A 13,771-nucleotide genomic window follows, 5' to 3' on the forward strand; every position below is an offset into this window, starting at 1 on the left:
GCAATCAATGAACAAGTGCTTAAGTAAAAAAAGAAAAATCTCCGAAGAGACAGTGGAAGGTTAGTATGATGATGTTGTCAAGGAAACAGACGATCCATACCAGGACAAGAGTTGGAAAGGATCTTAGAGATCAACTCCATGCAGATGATCTTTTACCATCCTGGAAAAAAATGTTTTTTCTTCTTAAGTTACTTTTTAAAGGTGCTTGATTAACCTGACAACTGTGCCATCCAAAACATGGAATTAGAGGGTCAGGTATACGGGACTTAATTACTAGCAGAGATGAAATGAAAGACCAATGAACATATTTGTGGACTGGAGGCTAAAACACAAAGATGATTACAGGAACTGGATATGTCTACTCTAGTGAAAAGAAAAACTAGGGGGGGGGGACACATGATAGCAGTGTTCCAAGATTCGAGGGGCTGCCAGAAAGAAGAGGGGTTCCACTTATTTTTCAAAGTACTAGAAGGTAGAAAAACAATGGATGGAAACTAATCAAGAAGAGAAGTAACCTAGAATTAAGGAGAAACTTCCGAATAGTGAAAACAATTAACCAGTGGAATGGCTTCTCTCCGGAAGTTGTGGGTGCTCCAACAATGGGGGTTCTTAAGAGGAGATTGGACAGTCATTTGTATAGAATGGTATAGGGCAGTGATGGCGAACCTTTTTTGGCTTGTGTGCCATAAGGGGGGGAGTGCAGGGGGGGAGTGCGTGGGTGTGTTGCACCCATAATGCAATGCGCAAACCCCCCCATTGTGCATGCACGCATGAGAGCCTGTCCCCCCCCCCATTTTTTGCATGCTTTTTTTGCCCTCCCCAGGCTCCAGAAGCTTTATAGGAGTTTGGAGAGGGAGAAAACAGCCTCCCTCCCCAATAGCAATAGCAATAATAGCAATAGCAGTAGACTTATATACCGCTTCATAGGCCTTTCAGGCCTCTCTAAGCGGTTTACAGAGAGTCAGCATATTGCCCCCAACAATCTGGGTCCTCATTTTACCCACCTCGGAAGGATGGAAGGCTGAGTCAACCCTGAGCCGGTGAGATTTGAACCGCTGACCTGCTGATCTAGCAGTAGCCTGCAGTGCTGCATTTAACGACTGCGCCACCTTGGCTCTTCAAGGCTTCAGGGACCTTCAGGAGGGGCTTAAACCAACCCTACGAGCAAACCGGAAGTTCATTCCCAAACTATGGGATTGGGCTTGATAAATTGACACAGCTTGAAAATTAATGAGTAGTTACAATCGGCCTCTCCCCTTCTCTCCCTCAGGAGATTCCCTCAGAATCCTCCCCTATCCTATCCTATTTCCTTCTGTCCCTCAGCCTTGCCCCACAGAAACATCTCCTATCCTATCCCCTTCTATCCCTCAGGCTTGCCCCATAGAATCTTCCATCATATCCCCCTTCTCTCCCTCAGGCTTGCCCCACAGAAACCTCCCCTATCCTATCCTCTTCTTTCTCTCAGGCATGCCTCACAGAAACATCTCTGATCCTATCCCCTCCTCTCCCTCAGCCTTGCCCCATAGAGTTCTCTTCTATCCCATCCCCTTCTCTCCCTCGGGCTGCTTTCCAAGAGCAAGTTTCTCCTAATCCAGAGATATATAATATTCTTCCTTTTTAATATTTCCTAGAATATTTCATTCTTTTGGGAAAGGGGTGGGTGCTAACGTCCTACAATCCCCCCCTTTTTTGTCAAAATATATGGATGGAACAAATGTTATTGGCAAAAGATTAAAATTTGATCAGATCAAGGGGACTTGATGCATGTTTAAATTTTTCTGGTCCGTAGGGGAAGGCAGTGATAGAGGCAGCAGAAAAGTATTCCTTCAGTGACTCCCAAAAGGAGAGCTTTCAACCATGAAGGTCTAGCAGCCAGGGGAAAAGTTCTGGAAAGAAATTTACAGTATCCAATTTTCTATGCCAATTATTTTCAGACATCAGATATCATTTCTATGACCTTCCAGTCAGGTTTCAAGCAAGCAAAAGTCCCAAATTCTTCACAGCCATTGTTTTCTTTTATGTAACTACAGACTGCCCATTTCCAAGAGTTGGTTACTGAGCCTGCCTTAGCTCTTTAGTACATGCAGGATTTTTGAGTCCAAATTGAGGTTAGTCAGTGTGCAATCCAGGCTCTCTCCCCCGCCCGGGCTTTCCTCCGAGCTCCTCCCCTCCATGCAAGGACAAAGACGAAGCAGCTGGCAGTGTGGAAGAGGAGGGGGAAGGCACAGGGTGAGAGGTTCCTCCATGGTGCAAGTAGCACCTGCTGGAGCCCAGCAGTGGTGACTTCCCCATCCATGTGGAGCACAATCGAACGTGGAGACAGTTCAAGGTCCACTCGAATGGCTGTCATAGTAAAGCTGCCCTGTTGTATGAATATAGAGGGAAGAGAATGGTGGATCTTCAATCGGGAGTCAGAAGGCAGCAGATCTGAAACGAAGGTGTTTCAGGCGGCGGAGATCGCAGCAATTGCCTTATGCCTCCTGTGCAATGCCCGCTTCGCTGAGTCCTGACCCCCACGTTTCCCAGAGCCACTTCAGGAATCGGGCTCTGACTGAAGCAGCAAAGGTTCAGGGGGCTTGCTGGGAAGCCTGGCAACATGTTTGTGAGATGGCAAGGTCCAGAAGGACTGAAGTGCTGTGTCTCTATTGGGATTGCTGCGAGAAAGCCAGTCTTTCAATGCCTACAGTTATAAATAGGAAGACAGGGTGTCTCAGGAGTGGAGCCTTCAGTGCCAAGTCCCTCTTTTGCCCTTATGAAAATCATACCCCATCCCACCCCCTCCAGTTAAATACATGTTGCTGGTTGTTGCTGATATTTTGACTAGGCTTTTTTAAAGGGGAAGGGAGAGGTCCATTTTCCCCAAGGGCTTTGAAAGGATAAATCACTGTCCAGATCATGGATCCCCAACCCCTGGTCACTAAATGAAGTGGTGTAAATCAAAGACTACCATTACATAATTGGATATGATAGGATGGATGGCCTCTCCTAGAGATTTCATGTAGATGTTAAACCACATTACTTGCTGAGGGAAATCTGGACAGTTCCAGCTGCAAGAATGCAGAGGGAAAAATAATATCTCCTATCTAAATGGGTTTGGAAGCAATGTGGGTGGGAGCTTCCAGGTTTTGACCTTTATTTGATTTTTTTATGAATGGGATGAAGCTGACTATTGTTTAAGGCTGCACATAGAAACAAGGCCATTATCAACTTTTGTGATTCAGCACCTGCCTAATCTTGTGAAGCTAAATAGGGGTAAGCATCACTCTTCAAGCTTCCCTCAGTCGCAAATATAGTTTTGGAGAGTTATCCTGAACCCCCCCAAAGAAAAAACTGGCTGGAATAGTCTTCACTGATCCTCAAGGGAGGTGCGCTTTGTCCCTGCCTGATGGCACATTGTCTTCTCCCCAGGGATGCTTCCCTGGGCTTCGTTCCTGCCAAAGAAGCTGCTGACTGACTTGGAGCAACAATGAGGGCATTCCTGTGAGACCCCAAAAGAAGATGAGGGCTAGGCCTATACCTTTCTAGACAAATGACTGTCCAATCTCAAGAACTCCCATTGTTAGAGCACCCACAAGTTCTGGAGGGAAGCCGTTCCACTGGTTGATTGTTCTCACTGTTAGGATGTTTTTCCTTACTTCTGGGTTGCTTCTTTCCTTGTTTAGTTTCCATCAGTTGTTTCATGACCCTCTCTTCTTTGTGGCAGGTCCCCAAATCTTGGAATACTGCAATCACGTCACCCTCCCCCCACATTAGTTTTTTTCTCTAGACTAGACATATCCACTTCCTGCAACCATCTTTGTGTGTTTTAGATCCAGTCCACAAATATGTTCGTTGCCCTTTCGTTTCATCTCTGTTAGTAAATATTAAGGCCCTCTAATTCCATCCTCTACCTTTTGGATGGCAAAGTTGTCAGGTTAATCAAGCACCTTTAAAAATGAGATGATAGCAGCGTTCCAATATTTGAGGGACTACCACAAGGAACAAGGGATTCAACCTATCTTCCAAAGCAGCAGAAGGTGAGACAAGGAACAATGGATGGAAACTAACTGAAGAGACAAGTACCCTACAGCTAAGGAAAAGTTTCCTGACAGTGAGAACAATTAATCAGTAAAAGGGTTTGCATTCAGTTGCTCGGGGTGCTTCATCAATGGAGGCTTTTAAGAAGAGATTGGACAGCCACTTGTCTGAAATGGTATAGGATCTCCTGTTTGAACAAAGGATTGGACTGCAAAACCTCTTAGGTCATTTCTCACTCTATTATTCATTTAGATTATCAGGTATTTGTGAAAATGCTTTTCTAAACACCACTGCATCTCTGAATAACTCCTTTTTTTTCCAATTACTGGAAAAAGGTTTCATAATTGCGAACATCATTGATTCATAAACTTCAAATGGTCAATAAACTGTTGTAAGTTGAGGACTACCTGTAAGCTACTTTCTCTCTCACAGAATCGCAGGAAGATAGGGTTGGAAGGGACATTGGAGGTCTTCTAATCCAACACCCTGCTCAAGGTCAAACGATTGTCCAGTCTATTGTTGAAAACCTCCAGTGACAGAGCACCCACAAACCCAGGAGGGAAGCTATTCCATTAATTGTTCTCAGAGAATTTCTCCTTACTTCTAGATTGGATCTCTTTCATGAACTTCCACCCATTACTTCTTGTCCCATTCTTTGGTGCCATAGAGAATAAGTCAACCCCCTCTTCTTTGTGACAGACGCTCAATTACTGGAAGACGGCTTTCATATCCCCCCAATCCTTCACTTCGATAGCCTAGACATACCAAGGTCATTCAACCCTTTGTCATATAATTTTATTATTATACTTATTGACTGCACATCTCAGAGTTTGGAGCAACTCTTGCTTTGCCCTAATTTTCATAGCAACACTGACAATACTCATTTTTTCCTTGTCAAAAGCTATTGAGAGTGCTTACACAATACGTTTTCCACTGTACAGTTTTTTCTCAAATCATCACCACCAAGGGGGTGCAACAAATACATGATGCTGCTGCCCTCTTTCCCAAAAATGAGGTTCAATGCTCCTCAAAAGATAAGGAAGAGGAGGCTGTGAGGCCTCCTGGGGAGTCAGGTCTATGGACTGCAGGGACCCAGTGGGAGTGGGAAAAAGCCTGTAGGGACACTGTGGAAAAGAGAACGAACTTGGACAATCAAAGGGTTGATGTAGAGGATGCCTTTGGAACGCAAGCCTGGGTGTGGGCTATGCCTCCAACCCTGAGGTAGCCAGGTTTCCGCTTAATAAATCACACATTTATTGAACAGCTTTATCAGGGAGAGAAGGGGGTGGGGCAGTTAAACAAGCAGTCTCATTTAACGGTGATTGCAAAATAAATTCATAATTGTTATTGCAACATAAAACTCTAATTGATAGGCCCCATTACTCTTATATCCAGGACTACTTCTGTGATGGCTGGAAAATTCTGGCACTCAAAAGCTGGAGAATCCCAAGATAGAAGATGGAAACTCAAATTGTGGGAATTTCATAATCAATATAAAAAAATAACACCTAGAAGCCTTTTTGAAGAATTTAACACTACTGCAAAAGGAAATATATAGAAAGTTCTGTTGATCACCAGAAACAGGTAGCTAGCCTTTATCATGGCTGTGAGTCCTCTGGTGTGTCACCAGGCTGGAATTCCATCTGAAACTTTTACCACATTCAGGACATTGATATGGTTTCTCCAGGGTATGAGTCCTCTGGTGTATCATCAGGTTGCCTTTCTGACTGAAACTTTTCCTACACTTTGGACATTCATACGGTTTCTCTCCCGTGTGAGTCCTCTGGTGTCTTCCCAAGTGGGAATTATGACTGAACCTTTTCGCACACTTTGGACAGTCATATGGTTTCTCTTTTTTGTGAGTCCTCTGGTGTGTCACCAGGTTGAATTTCTGACTGAAACTTTCCCCACATTCTGGACACTCATATGGTTTGTCTCTTCTGTGAGTCCACTGGTGTTTCACCAGGTTGGATTTCTGACTGAAACTTTTCCCACACTCTGGACACTCATATGGTTTGTCTCTTCTGTGAGTCCACTGGTGTGTCACCAGGTTGGATTTCTGACTGAAACTTTTCCCACACTCTGGACACTCATATGGCTTCTCTCCCGTGTGAGTGCTCTGGTGTGTCACCAGACTGGATTTCTGACTGAAACTTTTCCCACACTCTGGACACTCATACGGTTTCTCTTCCGTGTGAGTGCTCTGATGTTTCACCAGACTGTATTTGGTACTGAAACTTTTCTCACACTTTGGACAGTCATATGGTTTGTCTCTTTTGTGAGTCCTCTGGTGTGTCACCAGGTTGGATTTCTGACTGAAACTTTCCCCACACTCTGGACAATCATATGGTTTGTCTCTTCTGTGAGTCCACTGGTGTGTCACCAGGTTGGATTTATGACTGAAACTTTTCCCACACTCTGGACACTCATATGGTTTGTGTCTTCTGTGAGTCCACTGGTGTTTCACCAGGTTGGATTTATGACTGAAACTTTTCCCACACTCTGGACACTCATATGGTTTGTCTCTTCTGTGAGTCCACTGGTGTGTCACCAGGTTGGATTTCTGACTGAAACTTTTCCCACACTCTGGACACTCATATGGCTTCTCTCCCGTGTGAGTGCTCTGGTGTGTCACCAGACTGGATTTCTGACTGAAATTTTTCCCACACTCTGGACACTCATACGGTTTCTCTTCCGTGTGAGTGCTCTGATGTTTCACCAGACTGTATTTGGTACTGAAACTTTTCTCACACTTTGGACAGTCATATGGTTTGTCTCTTTTGTGAGTCCTCTGGTGTGTCACCAGGTTGGATTTCTGACTGAAACTTTCCCCACACTCTGGACACTCATACGGTTTCTCTCCCGTGTGAGTGCTCTGGTGTGTCACCAGACTGGATTTCTGACTGAAACTTTTCCCACACTCTGGACACTCATACGGTTTCTCTTCCGTGTGAGTCCTCTGGTGTTTCACCAGACTGTATTTGGTACTGAAACTTTTCTCACACTTTGGACATTCATACGGTTTTTCTCCTGTGTGAATCCTCTGGTGTGTTACCAGATTGGAATTATGACTGAAACTTTTCCCACACTCTGGACACTCATACGGTTTCTCTCCCGTGTGAGTCCTCTGGTGTGTTACCAGGCTGGAATTCTTACTGAAACATTTCCCACACTCTGGACAATCATACGGTTTTTCTCCTCTGTGAGTCCTCTGGTGTGTCACCAGGCTGGATTTCTGACTGAAACCTTTCCCACACTCTGGACACTCATATGGTCTCTCTCCCGTGTGAGTCCTCTGGTGTGTTACCAAGTCGGAATTATAACAGAACCTTTTCCCACACTCTGGACACTCATAAGGTTTCTCTCCCGTGTGAGTGCTCTGGTGTGTCACCAGGTGGGAATTCTTCGTGAAACATTTCCCACATTCTGGACATTCATACGGTTTTTCTCCTGTGTGAATCCTCTGGTGTGTTACCAGATTGGAATTCTTACTGAAACTTTTCCCGCACTCTGGACACTCATACGGTTTCTCTCCCGTGTGAGTCCTCTGGTGTGCTACCAGGCTGGAATACTGACTGAAACTTTTCCCACACTCAGGACATTCATACGGTTTTTCTCCTGAGTGTGTTCTCTGGTGTGTCACCAGGTTGTAATTCTTACTGAAACTTTTCTCACACTCAGGACATTCATACAGTTTGTCCTGGGAATGAGTCATGTGGTGTGTGATCAGGTCAGAATAATTATTGAAACTTTTCCCACTCTTTGGACACTGATGCGGTTTTTCTCTCGTGTGTGTCCTCTGGTGTGTCACCAGGGTGGATTTCTGACTGAAACTTTTCTCACTCTTTGGACATTCATATGCTGAAAGCCCTATGAAGCGGTATATAAGTCTAACTGCTAACTGCTATGTTGCTATGCTTATGTCCTTCGATGAACCACAAGAGAGCTGTATCATTTCTCGCATTTATAGCATTGCTATGGCTTTTCTACAATATGCATTGTTTCGTACATAATCAGTTGTGGTTTACAATCTGTACTTTTCCCACCATAGACACAATAGGAGTTTTCCAACACTGACGTTCTTGAGGTCAAAAATATGTGTGATCATTTGTTGAGTGGTGCTTTAATTCCAGCTGTTTTCCTCCTCACAGGGCCAGGCCTGCATCACTGTTTGCCCTATGTAGCTATCCAATAGACCTTTTGATCCTTTGTCTTTCTCTGAATGAAATATATTCTCTCTTGATCTTTCATTTAACTTATTCTTGAGTTTCTCATACTCTACTTTTTCTAGCTTGAAATCTCCTCTTAATTTTCTCTCCTTTGTCTCAACTTCTGGAAAAGAAGAAAAATATTGTGGTTCTCTGAAGGAAATGGAAAACGTTTTGATTTCTGGATGGCTTTCCTTTCTTTTCCAATGTTGCTTGTTATTCTCAGTTTTCCAGAGTGCTCTTACTGACAAGAATCTTCTCTGTCTATAAGATTTAAAAAAAATGCTTTAATTGTTTATAAAATGGTTGCAGAAGATGTGAAAAAAAGGAAAAAGTATACATTACAATAAATAAGCAAACTTGCCCCAATAAAGAATAACTTCTTATATTAGATATGATTCATTTGACACATTTGTGTCCAAGTTCAAATATCCATTCAATCATGACATTCTCTTTTTCACTTTGCTGATTCATAAATTCTTATCTGTGCAAAGGCTTATCATCACATATATCTGGAAATGCTGGGGATAGATTGTACAGTTATAAACATATGCATAGAGAGAAATTTAAATACACAGACCTATAACTATACGTGTGTGGAAAATCCGTGTGTTTTTAGCTTGAAAATTATCCCAAAAGGTTTACAGTCGAATTTTCTGAGCTAACTTTAGTGACGTGGGTTTTTATTTGATGAAATGATACCTGAACCCTCTGCGAGATTTCATGTACTAGTTTTGCCCATGGAAGTCCTCAGCTCCAAGTAAGGGCGGCAAATATTTTCCACAACCACTTTGGTGACATCCTAATTCAAGTAGTGCTCACTTACTGACAGCAATTGTGACTGGCATCTATGTCAATAAGCAGCCCAACAGTTAAGCATGATGTCATTTGATAATGCCAATTTGGATACCATGTTTGTACCATGTTTGTTGGCTATACAGAAAGAGAATGTTATGAAAACAAAGGTGAAAAGGCACAAGGAAATTATGTGCCTTGATTTCATTTTTCTCCTCCTTAATGTATATAGAATACCTCATAATGACAAAGTGAAAACAGAAGTTTAGAAATGTCTGTACATTTAGTAAAAGGAAAAAACATGTTTCTACACCTTGATTGGAGTCTACCTGTGATAAATTAAATTGATTGGACATGATTTGGAAAGGCACACACCTCCCCATAGAAGACCTCATAGATGACAATGCGTACTGTAGAATAATAGCCATGAGGTCAAAGGAACTGCCTGTAGAGTTCAGAGACAGGATTATTGGAAGACACAGATCTGGAGAAGGCTACAACAAAATTTATGCGGCACCAAAGGTTCCTAAGGGCATAGTGGCTTCTATAACTCTCAATGGAAAAAATCTGGCACAACTAGGCCTCTTCCAAGAGCTGGTCGTCAGGTCAAACTAAGCAATTGGGGTAGAAGGGCCTTAGTAAGAGAGGTAACCAAGAACCCGATGGTCACTGACTGAGCTTTAGAGTTCCTGTGTGGAGATGGGACAGAGTTCCAGAAGGACAACTATCAGTGTAGCCCTCCACTGTTCTAGGCTTTATGGCAGAGTCACTTGACAGAAGCCTCTCCTCAGTGCCCAACACATGAATGCCCCCTTAGTTTGCAAAAGAGCACCTGAAGAACATCATGCTGTGGAGGTGTTTTTCAGCAGCAGGGACTGGGAGACTGGTCAGGGTTGAGGGAAAGCGGAATGGAGCGAAGTACAGTGATATCCTCAATGAAAACCGTTCAGGACTTCACACTGGACGAAGGTTCACTTCTCAAAATGAAAGGACACAACTAAGACAACATAGGAGTGTCTTAGGGACAACTCTGTGAATGTCCCAGAGGGGCCCAGCCAGAGCTCTGATTTGCACCCTATTGAATATCTCTGGAGACATCTAAAAATGGCTCTCCATCGATAGTTGCCATCCAACCTGACTGAGCTTGAGAGGACTTGCAAGGAAGAATGGCAAAAAAACCACCAATCCCTCAGATGTGTAAAGCTTATTGACTCATACCCAAAAAGACTTGAGGCTGTTATCACTGCCAAAGGTGCTTCAAGTGAAGGATCTGAATACTTATGCCAATGTGATATCTCAGGTGTTTTTGTTTTTAATACATTTACAGACATTTCTAAAATTCTGTTTTCACTCTGTCATTAGGAATGTGCATGAATGAGAAAAAATGAATTTCAACAAGTGTAAAATCAGGCTGCAGAATAACAAAATTGACAGAAGTGAAGGGGGTCTGGATACTGTCTGAATGAACTAAATGTGTGTTCCTATTGACACAGAAATACAGAATCTATTGATGTAAACAATTATGTGCATTTCAGTCTGCAAGATGACTAAGAAGTGCATTGCCTCTAATTTTTTAATCTATTTTTTAAAAGGTGGGGGTCACTAACAGATGAAACGGTGAACAAATCCGATGCAAACATCCCTTTTGCCCATGAAACTCCTCGCTGGCCAGGAAAGCGACATGTCAATGAGACCACAAGGATCCAAGTGCTACGTGAAGGGTGAGGGAGGCGGGTGGCCAAGCAACTTTAAATCCTGGAGCAAAAGGATAAAACCATTTGGGGAGAGAAAGAATATGCAGCAGCAGCAGCAACAGCAGCCCGCAGGTTTCATTCTTCCCCCTTCGCTGCTTCCAGGCCGTGGGGGAACCCAAAGGGCCCGACTTTCTCCCCGCTTCTCCTTCGACCTTCCCTCCACTCACCTCCTAGGAGCCGCTTCGACCCTCCAAATGGCACAAGAGGCTCAGCCGACCCCATCCTCTTTCCGTGTGTGAACCGGAAGAGGAACTCCCTTTGTACACCTCTCTAGCAATCTAATCCTCTATCGTTTCAATTTGTACCAGCTCAGCCTCTCTCCCGCTGGTGGAATGTCAATAGTAGCGATGCCGCTGCTGTACTCTATTCTGTGCTTTCTAAGGCGCGAGTGTTGCTTCTTTGTAGATCGCCATCTAGCGACATAAGGTGGAAAATCATCCTTGTCTTATATCTACCCTGACGCGTTTGCAAGAGGCTTTCATGGATTCTGTGCTTCCTTTGGCGCTATCAAGTCGTGGTCGACTCCCACTGAGCACAGGAATAGCTTTTGTCCGTGACAATCTATCCTATACCTTTTACTTCAGGTCTCCCAAGAGAGCACACTCATTTTCCCTGTTGCTCTGAAGCTCAGCACTGGCTCTCTTCAGGGCTGTGTGCTCTGTTGCTACCTGTACTCATTGTACACATACGATTTCATATCTTCTGATCCATCTAACGTGATAATAAATTTGCAGATGGTACCACCTTATTGGGTCTGATTAAAGGAGGAGACAAATTAGCATAGTGGGAAGACGTCCAGAAGTTATCCATATGGTGCTTAGAAAACAACTTGCATCTAAACACCAGCAAGACATACCATATTTTTCGGAGTATAAGACCCACCTTTTTTCCTCAAAAAAGAGGCTGAAAATGTACAGGTACAGTATAGGTGGTACCTTGCTCAATAGTAGTATCTATTAGGGATCTTGGAGTCCTAGGGGACAACCATTTAAATATGAGCCAGCAGTGTACAGCAGCTGCCAAAAAAGCCATTACAGTTCTAGGCTACATAAACAGAGGGATAGAATCAAGATCATGTGAAATGTTAATATCACTTTATAATGCCTTGGTAAGGTCACACTTGGAATACTGCATTCAGTTTTGGTTGCCACAATATAGAAAAGATGTGGAGACTCTAGAAAGAGTGCAGAGAAGAGCAACAAAAATTATTAGGGGACTGGAGACTAAAACATATTAAGAATGGTTGCAGGAACTGGGTATGTCTAGTTTAATGAAAAGGACTAGGGGAGACATGATAGCAGTGTTCCAATATCTCAGGGGTTGCCACAAAGAAGAGGGAGTCAAACTATTTTCCAAGGCACCTGAAGGTAGAACAAGAAGCAATGGGTGACAACTAATCAAGGAGAGAAGCAACTTAGAACTGAGGAGAAATTTCCTGACAGCTAGAACAATTTATCAATGGAACAGCTTGCCTCCAGAAGTTGTGAATGCCCCAACACTTTAAGAAAATGTTGGATAGCCATTTGTCTGAAATAGTATAGGGTTTCCTGCCTAGGTAGGGGGTTGGACTAGAAGACCTCTAAGGTCCCTTCCAACTCTGGTATTGTATTGTATTGTATTTATATTTGTATTTTATGGTATTGTATTGTATGTGTGGTTCCTTGGCTACTACCGATCCACAAAGACCATTCCTGATTGAGCTTCTTCAGACAGTAGAGTGGTCAACTTGGTCACCTGATGAAGTTGCCAGATGCTGAGGCAGTTCCTGAGTGGATTTCCTCTGATCTCTCAAAGGAACTTCTCATCCGAGTGTGAAAGTTTCCTTGACCTTTCGAATCCTCTTTTTTCCCCCTGACTTCTCCTGATTCCTCATATTTCCTTATAACAGCTTGAACATCTATGCAGGTTCTCAATCATCTGGGTCATGGTTGTCCAAAGGTGTTTTTTAAAGGGCAACTGGACTTTTTTAGTTTGTTTCCTTGAAGGAGTTTCATTTATCATCCAAGAAGCTTCAGCTATGAAGAAACTGTAGCATCTTCTTGGATGAGAAGCAAAACATACAAGACACATTAAAACACAAGAGAATGTCCAACAAAGAAAAACCTCTTTACAATAAAAAGATAAATTAGACCCTCAAAACTTGCTGCCACTACTAACAAAACTGAGCAAATTAAAAGGCAGCCCAAACGCCAGAGCAGTTGGACACAGGGCCACCCCAGAAGCCACCAGTCCACAATCAAGAATACTCCATTTCCTCAGAAAAAAAGTCTGAAGCTCAGATGAAAGTCTTTTTCTGGAGAGTGAGGGCGAGCTGATTGCAAAGATGTTGGACTGGATCTTGAATGCTGCAGCCTTGATGTTGCTGTTGAAGCAGAAGGAAGAGCTCAATGGGTAGATTTTGTGGGGAGGAAGATGCAGGTTGGGGTAGTGGTGAAGGTACCAGGTTAGAGACTTGGAAATACTCAGCTCCAGTCCCGCCTTAAAGTGCGAAACCATCTTTGCATCTTTGGACAGTCCTATCAGGCCTAGGCCTAAAAGCAACAAAGGAAAAGAATTGACGACTGACTGACTGACTTAAAAGGAACTGAAACCAAACATCTAGTGTAAGGGCTCAAGGATGCTGGATGGAAAGCTACAGGTTATAATTCAGTGTTAAGTCAAACGTAAAGATGCCTTCCATGAGCTATGGAACATTGACAGGAAAATCAATATGTCATGGTAGGTAAGTAGGGGATGTATGGGAGACATTTACCCTTAAATTACAGCATGCTACCAAGGAAGTGCTTTGTATGCCATCTTGAGTTTCTGAATAAAAATGGAATCAAAAAAACGTTGAGGTTATTATATTCCAGATTCCTTCATGCAACAGAGCTCAGAGCCAATATCATCAGAATAGAACAGAAATGGAAGGGGCATTGGCGGTTTTCTAGTCCAACCTCCGGCTCAAACGGGGGAACTTATACCATTTCAGAGAACTGACCGTCTTCTCTGTTCTTA

At 43.3% G+C, this 13,771-nt stretch overlaps 1 protein-coding gene across 1 annotated transcript; it reads right to left on the reverse strand.

The window, feature by feature from the left end:
- Positions 1 to 4,466: 4,466 nt before the first annotated feature.
- LOC148047570 (uncharacterized) lies at positions 4,467 to 11,072 on the reverse strand. The gene is made up of 2 exons (XM_087708375.1): positions 10,942 to 11,072; positions 4,467 to 8,489 (listed from the first exon to the last, which is right to left on the reverse strand). The coding sequence occupies exon 2, from the start codon at positions 7,730 to 7,732 to the stop codon at positions 5,606 to 5,608; it is 2,127 nt and encodes a 708-aa protein (XP_087564501.1). The 5' UTR covers positions 7,733 to 8,489; positions 10,942 to 11,072; the 3' UTR covers positions 4,467 to 5,605.
- Between the last annotated feature and the right edge of the window lie 2,699 nt (positions 11,073 to 13,771).

Source organism: Thamnophis sirtalis, unplaced genomic scaffold, assembly GCF_051295495.1.
Source record: "Thamnophis sirtalis isolate CommonGarterSnake01/CBP01778 unplaced genomic scaffold, rThaSir2_p1.2 scaffold_3, whole genome shotgun sequence".
NCBI lineage: Eukaryota > Metazoa > Chordata > Lepidosauria > Squamata > Natricidae > Thamnophis > Thamnophis sirtalis.

What these genes read in the sequence shown, in the direction of transcription:
- LOC148047570 (XM_087708375.1), bottom strand. Translation starts at nt 7,732, where the DNA reads ATGACTCATTCCCAGGACAAACTGTATGAATGTCCTGAGTGTGAGAAA.